The sequence below is a fragment of the Podarcis tiliguerta genome, assembly GCF_965153285.1.
Source record: "Podarcis tiliguerta genome assembly, chromosome: 7".
NCBI classification, from domain to species: Eukaryota; Metazoa; Chordata; class Lepidosauria; order Squamata; family Lacertidae; genus Podarcis; species Podarcis tiliguerta.
In genome coordinates, this window is record NC_139540.1 from 3,438,331 (window position 1) to 3,458,169 (window position 19,839).

The 19,839-nt window shown below is 46.6% G+C and overlaps 1 protein-coding gene across 2 annotated transcripts in view; it reads right to left on the reverse strand.

Annotated features, from left to right (window-relative positions):
• RHPN1 (rhophilin Rho GTPase binding protein 1) overlaps positions 1–19,839 on the reverse strand; it is an 81,017-nt gene that overhangs the window by 45,461 nt on the left and 15,717 nt on the right. For both annotated transcript variants that reach the window (XR_014513223.1, XM_083449034.1), the window contains exons 2-7: positions 17,980–18,095; positions 11,802–11,930; positions 8,657–8,732; positions 6,657–6,734; positions 3,659–3,783; positions 450–616 (exon numbers count right to left, since the gene is read on the reverse strand). Coding sequence is in view for 1 of the 2 variants with exons in the window: in XM_083449034.1 (XP_083305160.1) it covers positions 450–616; positions 3,659–3,783; positions 6,657–6,734; positions 8,657–8,732; positions 11,802–11,930; positions 17,980–18,095 (691 nt within the window). In the remaining variant the exon portion in view is untranslated. The remainder of the gene's footprint in view (positions 1–449; positions 617–3,658; positions 3,784–6,656; positions 6,735–8,656; positions 8,733–11,801; positions 11,931–17,979; positions 18,096–19,839) is intronic.

Here is a 19,839-nt window from a genome sequence, read left to right on the forward strand (position 1 = left end):
AAAAGAAAAGAAAGTTTGACCATCGGACCTCAGCTCAATTTGTGTCAAGGGTCGTAAAGACTTAATAGGTTTTCTTTCTGATTGTGCCACAAATAGCGATAGCCCAGAAGTGGCGGAAAACAGACAGAAAAATCCACAGATCTATGGTTTAATGCTACGTGGCATGTGGCCTTGTCAGAAAGACTTAGCTACCACAGAAGGGTTGTATGAGCAACTTTCAAAAAAGACACAGTATGGCATTCATTTATTTCTGGAAGAGATTTCCCATTGATCGCCACCCAAACAGATCTTTCGAGATGCTATCCAACTATTTGATTTGTCTAAAGCCGAAATAAGGGCACTCCTGTAATTTTCACTTACGGCAAGTATGCAACCATTTAATGTTTATTCATTGATAAAACAGTATATATATTTGAAGTGGAAGGGGGGTGGCAGAGAATCTGACGTACCGGACGCCTTCTGGAAAGCCTCAATGGCACAGTCCACGCCTTGCAAGGTGGTACGGTCCTGCCGAGCGCCGATCTGGGTGTGCAAGGCGCCGATATTGAAAAGCACGCTCCCTTTTTCGAAGGCCAAAGCCCGCTGGTGGGAAGGCACGCCCGTTAAGGAGTCATACCTAGAAGCAGGGAGACGAGGAACTCTGTGAAACTGGAGAAGTTTGGGCAGGAGAACCTGGGCATCTCCGGGTGTTGCTGGACTACAACTCCCATCGTCCCTGAACGCTGGGCCATTCTGGTAGCAGGGGTTGATGGGAGTTGGAGTCCAACCACCTCTGGAAGGCCACAGCCCCCCCCCCCCCAGCAAAAATGTTGGGTGGGACTGGAAGAAAAGAGATGCGACACTTTATTCCGCATTCATCCTGATTTGCTTGCACAATGATTATGCAACGGTCAGACTACATCCTGCCTTTATTACACATTTGTTATGATTTGGCTATGCAGTGTTTATCCATCCTGATTTGCTAGTGCCTCCGCTCCCATTCTAACACGGTTCATTGCTTTTCCCAGTAACCTTCCTAACCACACAAACACACAAATCGTGTGTGTGTGTGTGTGTGTGTGTGTGTATTTGTTGAATCAGTGCTGTTTTTCGAGAAAAAAAGGTGCCGGAGCTCACCATGAACGCCTCCCCTGTTCTCTTACACAGTTGTAACTTGGAAGTCGAACAGAATCCGTTCTGGAAGTCCGTTCGACTTCCAAAACGTTCACAAACTAAAGCATGGCTTCTAATTCGCTGCAGGAAGCTCCTGCAGCCAATCAGAAGCCGCGGAAGCCCCGTCAGATGATCCGGTTCCAAAGAACGTTCGCAAACCGGAACACTCACTTCCGGGTTTGCGGCATTCGGGAGCCAAAACATCAGAGGACCATCAGAGTTTGGGATCCAAAGTACGACTGTAATGGCAATGGCGCCCACCTGAGAGCTGCTGGAACTGAGTTCTGGTTAGAAAAAAGCCCTGTGTTCTACTGGGGGGCAGAATGCTTTAATCCACCTGAAATTCTAGCAAGCGCTTGAACCATAGCCATCAGTAAGTGGCCCTTACTCTGCCCCTGCTATGAACCTAGCAACATTTGCTGTTTTCTGCTCATTTTGATCTGATAGAAGATAGGACATTGTGGCAGTGGTTGAGCGCCCTGGGATGGTTAGTATGAGTGGGGCGATGATCTCGTTCCTCAGGTCTTTGTGGAGAGTGCAAGACAGGAGGACTTGGGCCGCTGTTTCGGTGCTACCATCTCCACAGGGGCAAAGGCATTTCTCAGGCGGGATCTTCAGTAGAAGTATGGACTTGGCAAAGAACTCTTAACTTCTGGTTCCACCTAAACTTAAATCCCAAGTACAGTGGTACCTCTGGTTGTGAACGGGATCCGCTTTGGAGGCCCGTTCACAACCTGAGCAGAACGCAACCTGCATCTGCGTGTTCACGGGTTGCGCATGCGCCAGTGGCGAAACCAGGAAGTAACCCTTTCTGGTACTTCCAGGTCTCCGCGGGACGTAACCTGAAAGAACGTAACATGAAGCGGACATAACATGAGGTACCACTGTACTTCAAGACTCCCATAAAAGTGCGTGGCTTAAAACCGACTATCAAAAACCTCACTCTTGTGGCCGATCCCCACAACACCTACTCACTATGGGCCCCACTAAAGCAAACAGTCTAATTGGTCAACGTCTAAAAGATATCGAGCATCAGAACAACCTGGCCACTATGAGGAAATTCTGCCCTTGGTATGTTCAGTTTCCACCTCTCCATTTTGATTCTCTGGCCCCATATCTGCACAAACCTATTATCCCAAAATACAGATGTGCTTTCACACTTGAACCATAGAATTGTATTTTTTTTTTTAAAAAAAATAATGTTTATTAAAAAAAATAACAAGCAATACATCAAAAATAAGAAGACAGAAAAAACAATACATCAAAACAACAAGAAAAACAAAAAGAAAAAAATTAAAAACATCCCATATTTCCATATCTTTACCTTTCATTTACTAGTTTCATCGACCTCCTCACACCTCCCTTTTTTGTATTCTAATTCAATTAGCTATTTCAGCAAATCCTTTCCATCTTTCTCAATTTTTTGTTCTAAAATTTATCTTAACACAATCTAACTTTAATTTTTCCACTTTAACTCCTTACTTACTTTTTACTTAATTCTTTATGACATTTCTGCTAAAACCATATAACTTCATCCCAGCATTCTGAACCATAGAATTGTAGGGTTGGAATGCCCCCCCCCCCGGGTCATTTAATGCAAACTCCTGCAATGCAGGAATCCCAGCTAAAGCACCCAGGACACAGGAGCTTCCAATCTCTACTCAAACACCTCCAAGGAAGGAGAGCCCACAACCCCCCAAAGGAGTCCGTACAAACAGCTCTTACCCTCCCCAAAAATCCCGATGGACAGCCTTGTGGCATTAGATAACTGAATCTTGCTGCTTTGGGACGAAATACAGTGGTGCCCCGCAAGACGAATGCCTCGCAAGACGGAAAACCCGCTAGACGAAAGGGTTTTCTGTTTTGGAGGTGCTTCGCAGAACGAATTTCCTATGGGCTTGCTTCGCAAGACAAAAATGTCTTGCGAGTTCCTGCGATTTTTTTCCGCTCCCCACCCCCTTTTTCTAAGGCACTACGCTGCTAATAGCCTTTTAGCAGCTAATCCGCTAATCCCTTAAGCCTTTAATAGCCGCTAATAGCCGCTAATCCGCTAATAGGGTTGCTTCGCAAGACGAAAAAACCGCTAGACGAAGAGACTCGCGGAACGGATTCTTTTCGTCTTGCGAGGCACCACTGTACTAGCAGTACTGAATAATAAAGCCTGCTGATCATACCAACACCCGTTGTTTGCCTTGAACTTTAATATTCCTTGGAGTTTTAAAGCAAAGGTTGGACGACCACTCGCCAGGGAATCTTTGGCTGCGATTCCTGCACTGTGTGTGTGTGTGTGGGGGGGGGTTGGAATAGAGGACCTCTGGGTCTCCCTTCAAGCTGCACAGTTTTATGATTCTAGGGGCTCGAGTCACGTTCCTAAGCACGGAGGTCCTGTTCCCAAGGCAATCGCTGCAGGGAGTTTTGGCTGGGCCGGACCAGGCTTGCCACCCCCACCCCACCCCCGCCAGGTCTTCCCTGCCCGCTCAGCAAAACCAGGAGAGGCCCGACTGACCAGTGGAAGAAAATCCCCAGGTTCTTGTTGGGAGGGAAGAAGCGGTTGTCGAGGAAGTACAGCTGGCTGTAGTATTCCATGAGCAGCTCCAGGCCTGCCTCGTTCCGGCTGGGGGTGCGCATGGCCTGGAAAGGGGAAGGGGAAAGGGGTGGGGAAAGGAAAAAGAGAGAGAGAGATGGAAACCTGGTCAGTGCGGGCAATACTAAGCGAAGTGGACGCACGGTCTGACTTGGTGCAAGGCAGCTGCCTACATACATATCAGATCCATGAGGACTATAGCCTTGCTTTTTACAGTGGTGCCCCGCAAGACGAATGCCTCGCAAGACGGAAAACCCGCTAGACGAAAGGGTTTTCCGTTTTGGAGGTGCTTCGCAAAACGAATTTGCTATGGGCTTGCTTCGCAAGACAAAAATGTCTTGCGATTCCTGGGGTTTTTCCCCCTCCCCCCCCTTTTCCCCAAGCCCCTAAGCCGCTTAACAGCTGATCGCTAAGCCGCTTAACAGCTGATCTAAGCCTCTTATCAGCTGATCTAAGCCGCTAATAGCCTTTTAGCAGCTAAACTGCTAATCCCTTAAGCCTTTAATAGCCGCTAATAGCCTTTTAGCAGCTAATCCGCTAATCCCTTAAGCCTTTAATAGCCGCTAATAGCCGCTAAACCGCTAATAGCGCTAATCCGCTAATGGGCTTGCTTCGCAAGACGAAAAAAACCGCGAGACGAAGAGACTTGCGGAATGGATTCTTTTCGTCTTGCGAGGCACCACTGTATATTTAGGGGAGGGGGCCATGAGGTCATAAATGCACTCTTCGCTGGCTGCAGGGATAAGCAGATGATCCTAGAATCCAAAGCATGTAATAACAGTAATGTAGTTGTTTTCCCACAGTGACGTCGAGGGTTCACGTCACATGCGTGAACTTGTGCCAAACTGCAAGGCAGTCCGGTGTTACTGAAAAGGGATATTTTTGAAAGATAATTTTATAAGTTGTGTGTCATTGCCTCTCAATTTGTACTGCATTATTTCACGCACTCTTCTTTTTATTGATTATAGTTTATTATGATTGTTAAGAGTGAATTTCTGTTTACTGATATTTTTTGGGCATGTTCTAATGAATTACTGAATATTACTTTATTTGATATAAGTTGTTCATTTAAAAGTTACGACAATTTTGCGCTGGGCCAGATTGTTATAAGGTGTGCGATCTTTGTGGTTTCTTCAGCTTGTACTGTAATACAGAAGGCAGGACAGTGGTACCTTGGTTTACATACGCTTCAGGTTACATACACTTCAGGTTACAGACTCCGCTGACCCAGAAATAGTACCTTGGGTTAAGAACTTTGCTTCAGGATGAAAACAGAAATGGTGCTCCGGTGGCAGGGCAGCAGCAGGAGGCCCCATTAGCTAAAGAGGTGCTTCAGGATAAGAATAGTTTCAGGTTAAGTACGGACATCCGGAACGAATTAAGTACTTAACCCGAGGTACCACTGTATACAAATTAAAAGGGAAATGAAATGAAATGTTCCCCACACTGCAGATGGAGCAAGCTTGATGCACGTACTTCCGAAAACGTGGCTCAGTCCCTCGGCTACTTTGCATCGCCTGCTGCTCTACACAGATGCTCTTGGACCCGGGTGCAAGGCAGGCAGGTGCAGACGAGGGCTGGGCAATATCAGCTTTCCAGCATCGCAGTATATCAACCAGCCAAACATCGCAGCTGCTGTGGCCTCAAGCCTGCAAACCACCAGGTGAAATTGCTGCAGCTCTAACCGTGGGAGCAGAGGCCATTTTACCCCCCAACCTAGCAGGCTGGGACAACGTAGCTTGTTTGTACGGCTCAGCTGGGGCGCGGGAGGGTTCCCCATCTCCAACAGAGCCAGCGGCAGGCTGGGGGATCCTTTAACTGCTCGGCTGAGGGAAGCTGCAACCACACACTCCTCAGCCGAGCAGTTTAAATATGCAGAGGGAGGAACAAACTGTATCGGCGCCTCGTCAATTTGGCTTTCTTCTCCCTCTGCGCAGTATAGTGGAACCTCTACATATGGACATAATCTGTTCCGGAGGTCCGTCCGCTGATCGAAACAGATGCTAGAAGAGGCGTCTTGTGTGCATGCGCGGTCGGCAGCAGTGTGCTTCAGCGCATGCGCAGATGGCAGAAGCCACTCCTGCGCATATCGCGGCAAACACAGTGTTTACTTCCAGGTTTGCTGTGGACGCAACTTGGAACATCCGCGAAACAAAGCGCATGCAAGTCGAGATTCCACTGTATGAGGGCAGACTGGGATGGCAGTTTCACTCAGCGGTGAATCGCTTGTGAAACTGCCACTGCTCCCGAGTCCCTATGCTAAAAATGCTCAATGAAGGAAGTCGCTAGCAGAGGGACTCAGGAGCGGTGGCGGTTTCACCTCTGAGTGAAGCCGGCATCGCGGTCTGCTCCTCATACCTGTCCTGGGCGATATATGGATATATTGCCCAGGCCTAGTGCAGACGAAGTCAAGGATGCGGCAGTAAACACCTCCGTTTGGCGTTTCACCCTAATAAGAATAATTTTATTATTTATACCCTGCCCATCTGGCTGGGTTTCCACAGCCACTCTGGGCAGCTCCCAGCAGAATATTAAAAACACGATAAAACATCAGACATTAAAAACTTCCCTAAACAGGGCTGCCTTTAGAAAAGTCAGATAATTTTTTATTTCCTTGACATCTGCTGGGAGGGCGTTCCACAGGGCAGGCGCCACCACCGAGAAGGCCATCTGCCTGGTTCTCTGCAACCTCACTTCTTGCTGTGAAGGAACCACCAGAAGGCCCTCGGCGCTGGACCTCTGGAGGCTGAATGATGGTGGTGGAGACGCTCCTTCAGGTCTACTGGACCTTTGAGGCCGTTTAGGGCTTTAAAGGTCAGTACCAACACTTTGAATTGTGCTTGGAAACGCACTGTGAGCCTAAGGACAATCAGGGACCCAGAGCAACCCGGTTCTTTCTTGAGAGCAAAGCTGCACTCACCTGCCGCAGCTCCACAAGGTCTTTGATCTCGCTTTCGTACAAGGCACCGTCCTCGCCATAGTGCTCCCAGATCATCTCCTGGAAGGGAAGGAGCAGAAAACAGGAGAAAGTTGCTTTGGCAGCTGCTGATCTTCCTAAACACAGTTTCTATACTGATCCCATACATTTCCACCCTTAAGAACGTAAGATCCTGGATCAGGCCGATGGCCCATCAAGTACAGCATCCTGTTCTCGCGGTGGCCAACCAGATGATGATGATGATGATGATAATAATAATAATTTATTATTTATACCCCGCCCATCTGGCTGGGCTTCCCCAGCCACTCTGGGCGGCTTCCAACAAAATATTAAAATACAAAGGCCTGTTAAACATTAAAAGCTTCCCTAAACAGGGCTGCCTTTAGATGTCTTCTAAAAGTCTGGTAAATAAATTTTTAAAGGTACCCCTGCCCGTACGGGCCAGTCTTGCCAGACTCTAGGGTTGTGCGCTCATCTCATTCTATAGGCCGGGAGCCAGCGCCATCCGCAGACACTTCCGGGTCACGTGGCAGCGTGACATCGCTGCTCTGGCGAGCCAGAGCCGCACACGGAACGCCATTTACCTTCCCGCTGGTAAGCGGTCCCTATTTATCTACTTGCACCGTTGCACTGAGCAACGGGAGCGCACCCCGCCACGGGGATTCGAACCGCCGACCATGCGATCGGCAAGTCCTAGGTGCTGAGGTTTTACCCACAGCGCCACCCGCGTCCCACGGTAAATAAATAGATACTCCTTTTTGGGAAACCTGCAAGCAGGATTCGCACACAAGAACAACTCTCCCCTACTCTGGTTTCCAGGAACTGGGATTCAGAAAAATCGCTGGAGGCAGAACACAGCCACAGTGGCTAGCAGCCATCGATAGCCGTCTCGTCCTCCATGAACCTGCCTGATCCTTTTTTAAAGCCATCCAAATCATCACTGCCTCCTGTGGGAGTGAGTTTCACAATATGCTATGCGTAGAATTTTGCTTGCTAAATGCCACCTGCCTCCACAAAACAGCGACGAATTAACCTTGATCTAGCCTACTGCACAAATGCAAGGTTTGGTGTGTGTTTTTTAATAATAATATTTATTAGTGGTTTTGTAGTTACAGAAGAAAAAAGAAAAACTATAAGAGGAAAAAAACAATAGAAAAATTAACAAACAGTACATCAAAAATAGAAAGAAAAAACAATACATCAAGACAACAAGAAAAAACAAAAACATTTAAAAACACCTCCAATTTCCATATCTTTATCTTTCATTTACTTGTTTCCTCGACTTCCTCACACCTCCCTTTTTTGTATTCTAGTTCAACTTAGCTAATTCAGGGTTTAAATCCACTGTGTTTTGCCTCAGATTCCCATGCAGTGGCTTGGGTGAAAAAGCTGCTCTGCCCCGATGAGCATGCATGCACAAGAAGGAATCTCCAGACAGGGGGACCCTGGGTTTCTTAAGAAGCATGAGCTCCCCCAAACACAATCTCTCCATTTCCCTGTGCTTAACTCTCCAAAAAAAAGGGACACGGGTTAAACCACAGAGCCTAGGACTTGCCAACCAGAAGGTCGGCGGTTCGAATCCCCGCGATGGGGTGAGCTCCCGTTGCTCGGTCCCTGCTCCTGCCAACCTAGCAGTTCAAAAGCACGTCAAAGTGCAAGTAGATCAATAGGTACCGCTCCAGCGGGAAGGTAAACAGTGTTTCCGTGCGCTGCTCTGGTTAGCCAGAAGCGGCTTAGTCATGCTGGCCACATGACCCGGCTCCCTCGGCCAGTAGAGTGAGATGAGCGCCGCAACCCCAGAGTCGGCCACGACTGGACCTAATGGTCAGGGGCCACTTTACCCTTAACTCTCCGAAGCTGGCCTGCGGAAGGCAGAATCGTTCCAGACTCTGATCGGCAGAAGACTCTCCTACCCAGAGTGGCTGGGGAAACTCAGCCAGATGCGCGGGGTATGAATAATAAATCATTATATATAATTATACCTTCAGGGGTTCTGCCCAGTCCAGCTCCTTGGTCTCTTTGAGCCCCAGCGGGACCATGGGAACACTGATGGAGTCACTGGGAGAGAGAAACAGATCACAGGTCAGGGGCAAGACATTTGCAAGGATGGAAGTGCCATTTTTTAGCACTTGCAATTCCTAACTTTTTCCATCTTGAATCCAGTTCCACCCTTTTTTTTTTTTTAAAAGATCATTAAAAAGATTTTTTTTGTTAAATCATTTTTATTAATTTTCCAATAAAAAAACATCCAGTTAACATATCAAATCATAATCCAATAAAAATAAAAAAAAATCAAATTATCTTCCAAATTGTAATTATTAATTTTTGGACTTCCCATAGTCTGGACCTTGAAGCGTATCTCCAGATCTCAATCTCGTTGTTATTTCCACATTTTGATTTTAAAACTTCTGTTTTATAATAATTTTTATTAAGTTTCACATTTTTATCCTAATAACAACCTATCATGTAACAAAAAAAAATACAATTCCCAAATTTCCCCCGGCTTCCCTCAACTTCCTCTTCTGGTTTTTTTTTACATATTAACTTCATCTGCTTGCTTTGTTTCTTAATCTTAAATTCTTTATATTAAATATTGTTATACTTTTACCATTTTAACATCACCTTTATAATTTCTATGTGGTTTTTTTTGTTAGTTGTGTTTACTCAAACCCTGCTAGTGAGTCCATTTCTTTACATTGTTTCTGTAAATACAACATAAATGGTTCCCAATCTTTTTTAAAGTCTCTATTGTCTTTGTCTCTAAGTCCTTCTGTTAAATTTGCCATTTCAGCAAATGCCATCAATTTTTCTTCCCATTCTTCTTCGTTTGGTATTTTGTCGCTTTTCCATCTTTGGGCTAGGAGTATCCTAGCCGCGATTGTAGCATAAATGAAAAGTTTCTTCTTCTCTTTAGGCAAATCTTCACCTGAAACGCCTAATAAAAAGTTCCCCTCATTTCTGCTGCATTTTGCAATTTTGTTTTTGTTTTAAAAAAAACCTTATGAAAATCTTTCCTTTTTTAAAATTTCATTTTAATACACCCCATACAAAAAGAAAATATGAAGATACACAAATATCCATCACCTCCTAACAACTAAAGAAGAAGAAAATAAAAATAAACAACAACACATTAAAAATTACTCACAATATATTTAACATAAAAATGACTTTTTCCTATATAGCTGACTTCCCATCTACTGCTTACTTCTATTTCTCATCCATCTTTCAGCAGTTTTAAGACAAATTACATAAGAACTAGGGCTGCCATACGTCCGGGTTTTTCCAGACACAGCTGGAAAATGGGCTCGTTGGGTAGGACTTGAATCCATGGCTTCAAGTTACAAGAAAGCAGATTCCGACCAAACATTCAGGGGGAAACTTTCTGACAGTAAGAGCTGTTTGACTGTGGAATGGTCTCTTTTGGGAGGTTGTGGACTCTCTTGGAGGTTTTTAAGCAGAGGTTGGGTGACCACCTGCCAATGATTCTTTGGCCGTGATCCCTGTGACTGCAGGCGGGTTGGACTAGATGACCCTTGGGCCCCTTCCACAACTCCACAGTAAATGCAATTATTTACACCTTGGCGTCAGCTCAGGTTTGATACTGCAATTGTTCAGTGGCCTGTTAGAGTACCATTTCTATTTATTGCTGCTGCGTAATAGAATATAGATTTACTGAATGAATTAATGAGGAGCCCAGGATGCTGCGAATACGTAGCAAACTTTCCCCTCTCACAGGGTGCAAAAAAGAGAGAGAGCTCCTCTTGCAGATCTTAAATAGAGACCTCAGACTGCAGAGGCAGGAGAGGAAGCGCTGGGTGATAAATCAAAGAGGGAGTATAATTCAAGCTTGAAATGTTTGACTCAGCATCAGGGAGGGTCATCTCTTTCTGCAAGCCTAAAAATGAAGGAAAAGAGCTTTGCAGAGGCAAAGGACCAGCCCTTAAGAAGAGGAAGTTGGGGCAGCGATTCTTTCAAAGTAATAAAGTTGCTTTAAACCTGCGCAAAGGACTAGCTTCTTTTAATAATAATAGTAATAAAGCCAGCAGTGATTTTTTTTAAAAAAAGCAAAACCAGCTTTGCAAATGGCAAGGGACTAAGGGGAAGATACAGCCAGAAACTCCAGTCATATTCCATATTTTTCTCCAAGGAGCACAAGGTGATGTATAATAATAAATAATAATAATAATAATAATAATAATAATAATAATAATAATAATAATAATTTATTATTTATACCCCGCCCATCTGGCTGAGTTTCCCCAGCCACTCTGGCGGCTTCCAATCAAGTGTTAAAAACAATACAGCGTTAAATATTAAAAACTTCCCTAAACAGGGCTGCCTTCAGGTGTCTTTTAAAGAGAAGATAGCTGCTTATTTCCTTCACATCTGGAGGGAGGGTGTTCCACAGGGCAGGCGCCACCACCGAGAAGGCCCTCTGCCTGATTCCCTGTAACTTGGCCTCTCGCAGTGAGGGAACCGCCAGAAGGCCCTCGGCGCTGGACCTTAGTGTCCGGGCAGAATGATGGGGGTGGAGACGCTCCTTCAGGTATACAGGACCGAGGCTGTTTAGGGCTTTAAAGGTCAGCACCACACTTTGAATTGTGCTCAGAAACATACTGGGAGCCAATGTAGGTCTTTCAGGACCAGTGTTATATGGTCTCGGCGGCCGCTCCCAGTCACCAGTCTAGCTGCCGCATTCTGGATTAATTGCAGTTTCCGGGTCACCTTCAAAGGTAGCCCCACGTAGAGCACATAGCAGTAGTCCAAGCGGGAGATAACCAGAGCATGCACCACTCTGGGGAGACAGTCCGCGGGCCGGGAGGGTCTCATACTGCGTACCAGATGGAGCTGGTAGACAGCTGCCCTGGACACAGAATTGACCTGCGCCTCCATGGACAGCTGTGAGTCCAGAATGACTCCCATGCTGTGCACCTGGTCCTTCAGGGGCACAGTTACCCCATTCAGGACCAGGGACTCCTCCACACCTGCCCGCCTCCTGTCCCCCAAAAACAGTACTTCTGTCTTGTCAGGATTCAACCTCAATCTGTTAGCCGCCATCCATCCTCCAAATGGGCTCTGGTTCCAAATTTCGGGGGCAACTGCTGCCACCTGCCACCCCCCCCTCACCTGTCATTCTGGTAGACGTCCATGCAGCTGTTCAGCTCCTCCAATTCCTCCTTCAGCAGCTGTAGGTTGGAGTTGACATAACTGAGTTCTAAGGCAACCGTTTCCTTTACTTTGTGGTTATTGGTGGCCCTAAAAAAACAAAGGAAGGAGAAAATGCCACCTTATTCATCCCACTTGTTTCACACCTATCTGCAAAGGGACTAACCTAGCAGAGCTACTTCCTATCCCTATTATTATTATTAATAATAATAATTTATTATCCGCCTTCCACCTTAAGGTCCCAATAAGGGTTACAGCATTAAAAGCAACTTAAAGCAACTTGCAGCCCTAACAATAAGTTGTCCTAAAAACTTGAACTTCAGGTGCCAAAGGCCAGGATAAAGAGCTGCATCCTCAGCGTTCACCAAAAGCTGCGCACCACAGAGGGGCCACCACAGAGAAGGCCCCGTCTCTCTGAGATGCCACCGCCCCAAAGTCTCTGAGGGCAGAGGAGCTACCATTCCCCAAAAGCTGCGTACCACAGAGGGGCCACCACAGAGAAGGCCCCGTCTCTCTGCCAATCTCGGCACCCGAGAGGATCTGTAAGAGGGAGGCTTTCAGATATTTGGGGCCCAAGTCATTTAGGGCTTCAAACACCAATGTGAGCACTTTGAACTGGGCCCGGAAGCAAACCGGCGACCAGAGCAGCTGTTTTAAAACAGGGGTTGCGCGAAATCTACTAGAAGGGAACCCCAGATGATAATCTGCCTGCTGCATTTTGGAGCAACTCAATTTTCCAAGTTGCCTCCAAGGGCAGCCCCAAAAAGACCTTGTTGTAGTAATCTAATCTGGAGAGCACAGAGTACACACACTCTTTTGCCCACTACACTGCCCCGGGCATTCACACAGGTCTCAGCTAGATGCAAAGATAAAACTTTATTCACATTAGCCAATGACCATAGCAACATTAAAACATTACAGTATACCCAGAAAAGGAAATTTGACTCATTTTTCCATACAAAGGGTGGCAAACATATACCATCAGCCTTAGAAGTCTCCCAAACTAAACCCCAAGCACAGCTACTATACGGGGCTCAGATTTGGACCTTAGCACTTTGGAAGCTGTTCAATCAAAGTTTCTAAGGCAGATTTTTTCTGTACCGCCGTGCGTCCCCAATTCATCGTTGAGACTGGACGCAAGTCTCCCTTCAGTAGAAGTACGGACTTGGCAAAGAACTCTTAACTTCTGGCTCCGCCTAAACTCAAATCCCCCCGGTTTACTATCCCTAGTACTTCAAGACTCCCATAAAAGTGCCTGGCTTAAAACCGTCTATCAAAAACGTCACTCTTGTGGCCTATCCCCACAACACCTACTCACTATGGGCCCCACTAAAGCAAACTCCCTGCTTATTTAACTTATATGCAGAATTCATCATGCAAAATGCTGGGCTGGATGAATCCCTAGCCGGAATTAAGATTGCCAGAAGAAATATCAACAACCTCAGATATGCAGATGACACAACCTTGATGGCAGAAAGTGAGGAGGAATTAAAGAACCTTTTAATGAGGGTGAAAGAGGTGAGCGCAAAATATGGTCTGAAGCTCAATATCAAAAAAACGAAGATCATGGCCACTGGTCCCATTACCTCCTGGCAAATAGAAGGGGAAGAAATGGAGGCAGTGAGAGATTTTACTTTCTTGGGCTCCATGATCACTGCAGATGGTGACAGCAGCCACAAAATTAAAAGACGCCTGCTTCTTGGGAGAAAAGCAATGACAAACCTAGACAGCATCTTAAAAAGTAGAGACATCACCTTGTCAACGAAGCTCCGTATAGTTAAAGCTATGGTTTTCCCAGTAGTGATGTATGGAAGTGAGAGCTGTACCATAAAGAAGGCTGATCGCCAAAAATTGATGCTTTTGAATTATGGTGCTGGAGGAGACTCTTGAGAGTCCCATGGACTGCAAGAAGATCAAACCTATCCATTCTGAAGGAAACCAGCCCTGAGTGCTCACTGGAAGGACAGATCCTGAAGCTGAGGCTCCAATACTTTGGCCACCTCATGAGAAGAGAAGACTCCCTGGAAAAGACCCTGGGAAAGATGGAGGGCACAAGGAGAAGGGGACGACAGAGGACGAGATGGTGGGACAATGTTCTCAAAGCTACCAGCATGAGTTTGACCAAACTGCGGGAGGCAGTGGAAGACAAGAGTGCCTGGCTTGCTCTGGTCCGGGGGGTCACAAAGAGTTGGACACGACTCAACAACAACAACAACAACAACAATGCAAACAGGTCTCAGCTAGCTTGGGCCCCGAAAGACAGAGGAACAAAGTCCTTTTGGATTGGGCCAAAGGACCATCTCTGCGGCCCAGCATCCCCTCCCCTTGTGATTCATGGAAACTGCTATTTCCAAGGCAAAGCAGCTCCAACACTGCAGATAACATCAGAGACCTATTCCATCCCTCCCTGGTGCAGAGTGCCATGGGGAGGGTCCCTGCCGCAGCTCTGGAGGAGTTTGGGGTCGGCGACCCAGAAGATGCCTCTCAGCTCCCAGGACATCCGGTGTTTTGCTCCTCAATTATTTCCCAAAGCTGACGCAGAGCCTCCTGTGCATTCTTCCAAATCTAGCAGGGCGGCAGGGTTAAGCATCCCAGACTCCCACACTCCCGGCAATCTGCTTCGGCTTTCGATTCCTTACTTGAGAAAAGGAGCGTGCAAGCGATTTGCCCCTTGTGTGGCCGGCCGGCCTCCTTCACTGCTGATCTCGGCTTGCAAGACTCGCATCCTGCTAATCCAGCAAGTTTTTTGTTGCCTTGAGGAAGCCAAAGCCAGGAAAGGCGAAAGCCTCTCAATTGTTTTATTTCTTATTTTTAAAAAGCATGTTCCTAGGGGATCTGTCAATATGAAAACATGTTTTCCAACGTCTTTCCCGGTTCTACGTAAAACCGCTCCTTCCAACCACTGATTCTCCATTTAAACACAGGCACAAAAATATCCGAACCTGCACGATGAACTGCTGCCCCAACAGAATCTGTAAGCCAACTCCTAATACAGTGGTGCCTCGCAAGACGAAAAGAATCCGTTCCGCGAGTCTCTTCGTCTAGCGGTTTTTTCGTCTTGCGAAGCAACCCTATTAGCGGATTAGCGCTATTAGCGGTTTAGTGGCTATTAGCGGCTATTAAAGGCTTAAGGGATTAGCGGATTAGCTGCTAAAAGGCTATTAGCAGCTTAGTGCCTTAGAAAAAGGGGGTAGGGAGCGGGAAAAAAATTGCAGGAACTCGCAAGACATTTTCGTCTTGCGAAGCAAGCCCATAGAGAAATTCGTCCTGCGAAGCACCTCCAAAACGGAAAACCCTTTCATCTAGCGGGTTTTCCGTCTTGCGAGGCATTCGTCTTGCGGGGCACCACTGTACTATTTTATTTATATCCTGCCCATCTGGATTGGTTGTCCCAGCCACTCTGGGCGGCTTCCAACATACGTAAAAATAATCATCAAACATCAAACATTAATAGCAAGAATCTAAGAAAAAGTCACAATAATTATTATCGTGTTTTTAATATTCTGTTGGGAGCCACCCAGAATGGCTGGGGAAACCCAGCCAGGTGGGAAGGGTATAAATAAATAATTATTATTATTATAATAAAATAAACAGGTTACAGGTAGGTAGCCCTGCTGGTCTGCCATAGTCGAAACAAAGCAACAAACACTTCATTCATGCGCACGAAAGCTCATACCAATAACAAACTTAGTTGGTCTCTAAGGTGTTACTGGAAGGAATATTGCTTGTTTGTTTGTTTTAAAATAAACAACTTAAATCAAATCAATATTCAATAATCCACTAGAATTCAATAGTAAACAGTAACAGAAATGCAACTTCTTCAGGGATTTTAATCAATGCCTTTTTCTGCACATTTTGTCCCAGTAAACACATTTTGCATTACTCGTCTGGATAGCAGAATTGCAAAATTCAAGGAAGTGTGGGTTTCAGAGGATGGCTGTGTATTGGAATCTGCAGGTTACGATTGCTTTGAAGTGACAACTGCACCAGGTTTCTTCCCCATCTGTTACCTGACTTGCACTTCTGCAATCTTCCCTCCCTTGCCCCGGCTCACCTGTCAACCCCTGACCTCTCCAAAGGCTGCTGCGGAGGCCAGAACCAGTCTGGGAAGCTGCTGAGTCACTTCTGTGCTCTGTGAATCACATCCTAACCCTGTCACAGCTCATACGATGCTAGTTTTGCCTTCCAAACACAGAATCCGAGCTGAACTTTCTGGGCACAGATCGGAACGTCCTGGAAGGGGTTGAGGGGGGTGTGACTGGCTGGCTAGAACTCTGAACAGGAACCAACCCACGCTGCAACACTCTGTTGCAGCTTGCAATGTTTAACAGATAAATTTATCAAACTTTTTTTTTTTCTGGGCGGCCTTTCACTCCGAAAGGAAAGTCACCAGTGAGGCAGTTTCAGGAAGTACTATCTCAAAGCAGGGGTTTGGTTCAAAGGGTTCTATGCATGAACGAAAACCCCGGGAACTGCTCTGTGTTTGCAGATTAACAGCATGCTCAGCACTCCCAGAGCCCATGTGCAAGGCGGAGAGCTTAAATGCTCTTTCCACACTAAGTACCCCAGGCAAGGGACGCGGGTGGCGCTGTGGGTTAAACCACAAAGCCTAGGACTTGCCGATCAGAAGGTCAGTGGTTCGAATCCCCGCGACGGGGTGAGCTCCTGTTGCTCGGTCCCTGCTCCTGCCAACCTAGCAGTTTGAAAGCACGACAAAGTGCAAGTAGATAAATAGGTACCGCTCTGGGAGGAAGGTAAACGGCGCTTCCGTGTGCTGCTCTGGTTCGCCAGAAGCGGCTTAGTCATGCTGGCCACATGACCCGGAAGCTGTACGCCGGCTCCCTCGGCCAATAAAGCGAGATGAGCGTCGCAACCCCAGAGTTGGTCACGACTGGACCTAATGGTCAGCGGTCCCTTTACCTTTACCTTACCCCAGGCAAACCTAGCATGGAAAGAGCTTTTAAGCTCCCCGCCTTGCTTGGGCCAAGACCAGCGCCAGATTTACGTATAAGCTAAACAAACTATAGATTAGGACCCCACTCTCTTGGGGGCCCCAGAAAGATTTAAAAGGAAAAAAACCCTGGATGTATAGTGATACCTTGGGTTACAGATGCTTCAGGTTACAGATGCTTCAGGTTACAGACTCTGCTAACCCAGAAATAGTACGCCGTGTTAAGACCTTTGCTTCAGGATGAGAATAGCAGGAGGCCCCATTAGCTAAAGTGGTACCTCAGGTTAAGAACAGTTTCAGGTTAAGAACAGACCTCCTGAACGAATTAAGTTCTTAACCTGAGGTACCACTGTACATTTCCAAAATTTAAGATAAAAAACCAATACAATAAAACCTACATACAGCAACAGTGTTTTGTGTTGTGTAGGCTCCTATGATATAAGTCATGGGCCCCACCTGCTGGCCTGCTCCCTAAAATATCACTGGTTTGCTCCTTTCTATATATAGGGTGCCTACATTCTGCATGGACTGGTTGCATGGCGACATGTACAAATGGCTTTAGATACCTATTAGGTCCATAAATTACCATATAGCATATAAAAAGGTAAAGGGACTCCTGACTGTTAGGTCCAGTCGTGGCTGAGTCTGGGGTTGCAGCGCTCATCTCGCTTTACTGGCCGAGGGAGCCGGCGTACAGCTTCCGGGTCATGTGGCCAGCATGACTAAGCCGCTTCTGAGCAGCGCACGGAAACACCGTTTTCCTTCCCGCCAGAGTGGTACCTATTTATCTACTTGCACTTTGATGTGCTTTCGAACTGCTAGGTTGGCAGGAGCAGGGACTGAGCAATGGGAGCTCACCCCGTCACGGGGATTCGAACTGCTGACCTTTTGATCGGTAAGTCCTAGGCTCTGTGGTTTAACCCACAGCGCTACCTGCATCCCTAATAAAACCTTAGGTTTACCAAAACGCTTTTGAACACTGTGCCCGACTTTCTGCATCACGGCAAAAGGTGCAGCGAGTCCTTGGGAAGCCCCCCCCCCATTATTATTTATTAAATTTGCATACCACCCTTCATCCGTAGGTCTCAGGGCAGTTCACAGAGTTAAGTTTCTAGCCCTCAACGTCTTGCAAATACACCCGAAGATGAAAAGGGGAAAACAACCTGATGGAGACAAAGAACAACAAACCTGAAGAGGTTTTCTGCCCCTGCCCGCATCCTCATCTCCTTGTTGATTTGCTGGTTGATTCGCGCCCGGCGGTGCTGCAATTTGCTGCGCTGAGTCTGCGCCAACGGATCACAGCCCTGTTGCAGAAAGAGGAGGAGAAACATTGCTTAGCCCAGAGGGACTTCGATAAAGGGTCCCAGCTTCCATTCCTGGCATCTCCAGGCAGAAGGAGACAGCGGTGGCTTAGTGGTTAGAGCAGGGTTTCCCAAACTTGGGTCTCCAGCTGTTTTTTGGACTACAACTCCCATCATCCCTAGCTAGCAGGACCAGTGGCCATGGAATGATGGGAATTGTAGTCCAAAGACAGCTGGAGACCCAAGTTTGGGAAACACTGGGTACGAGTGCTGGGCTAGGACCTAGGAGAGAGAGAGCAGGGTTCGAATTCCCCACTCAGCCACGAAGAGAGAGATAAAACTTTATTCGCATTAGCCAATGGCCATAGCAACAGTAGAACATTACAGTATACGCAGAAAAGGAAATTTGATATAAGAGCACGATTTAAAGTCCTGAATCAGCAGTCGGTTAGTGGCCCTTATTCTCATTGCCCCTGCTATGAACCTAGCAACCTTTGCTGTTTTCTGCTCGTTTTGATCTGATAGAAGAAAGGACATTGTGGCTGTGGTTGGGCGCCCTGGGATGGTTAGTACGAGTGGGGTGATGATCTCGTTCCTCAGCTCTTTGTGGAGAGTGCAAGACAGGAGGACGTGTGCCGCTGTTTCGGTGCTACCATCTCCACAGGGAATGGATATGTGGGGATAGAGTCAGTGACACCCCTTTTGCGACATGGGGGTGAACTTGGCGTCCTTTTCATCCTTTCCTGGTCTGATTCCACAGTCCCCCTGCACCATCGCTGCAATTTCAAAGACCATCGCTTCAGCGTTTTCATTTCTTGACTATTTAAAAATGAATTTGTTTTGCTCTTACAGTCCTCTGGCTTGCTGCTTATTAATTTGTCCTAATGTTAAGTGTGATCTTTAATCTTTCTGGGGCTTTCTACATTGCCCGGAAAACTCCTGTCCATGGGCCCCTGACGAATGCAAATGAATAAATAAAGGAAGTGTGAAATGAAGAGACCAAATACTGTATTTTTTGCTCTACAAGACTCACTTTTTCCCTCCTAAAAAGTAAGGGGAAATGTGTGTGCGTCTTATGGAGCGAATGCAGGCTGCGCAGCTATCCCAGAAGCCAGAACAGCAAGAGGGATCGCTGTTTTCACTGCGCAGCGATCCCTCTTGTTGTTCTGGCTTCTGAGATTCAGAATATTTTTTTCCCTTGTTTTCCTCCTCCAAAAACTAGGTGCGTCTTATGGTCTGGTGCGTCTTATAGAGCAAAAAATACGGTAACTTTCCAGTGGAGATGGAGACATAGAGACAGGTTTGCTCTGTGCCGGACTTTGGGGCTCTCCTGGAAAGTCTAAGGCGAAACAACGGAATAATAACAAAAATTTAAAAATAATAATATTTATATTGTGCCCATCTGACTGGCTTGCCCCAGCCTCTCTGGGCCTCTTCCAACATAATAAAAACACAACAAATGTCAAACATTGAAAACTTCCTGATACAGGGCTGCCTTCAGATGTCTGGGGACGCTGATACTTTGAGCTCCTCCATCCTGTGCCCAGATGTGAAATTAAAACCATATAGCCAAAAAAACCTTCCCCATATATCCTGGCTAAGTGCCGTTGAGAGTAACGTAACATTTCAATAGCCTGGAGAATCTGACCAGAGTTGAAAATGGGCAGAAAGGAAATCGGAAGGAGAGTCCAACGCTCCTCTCTGTCTCGTGCAACTTTCGAAAATGGGTAAGGTGACTATCTTGAAC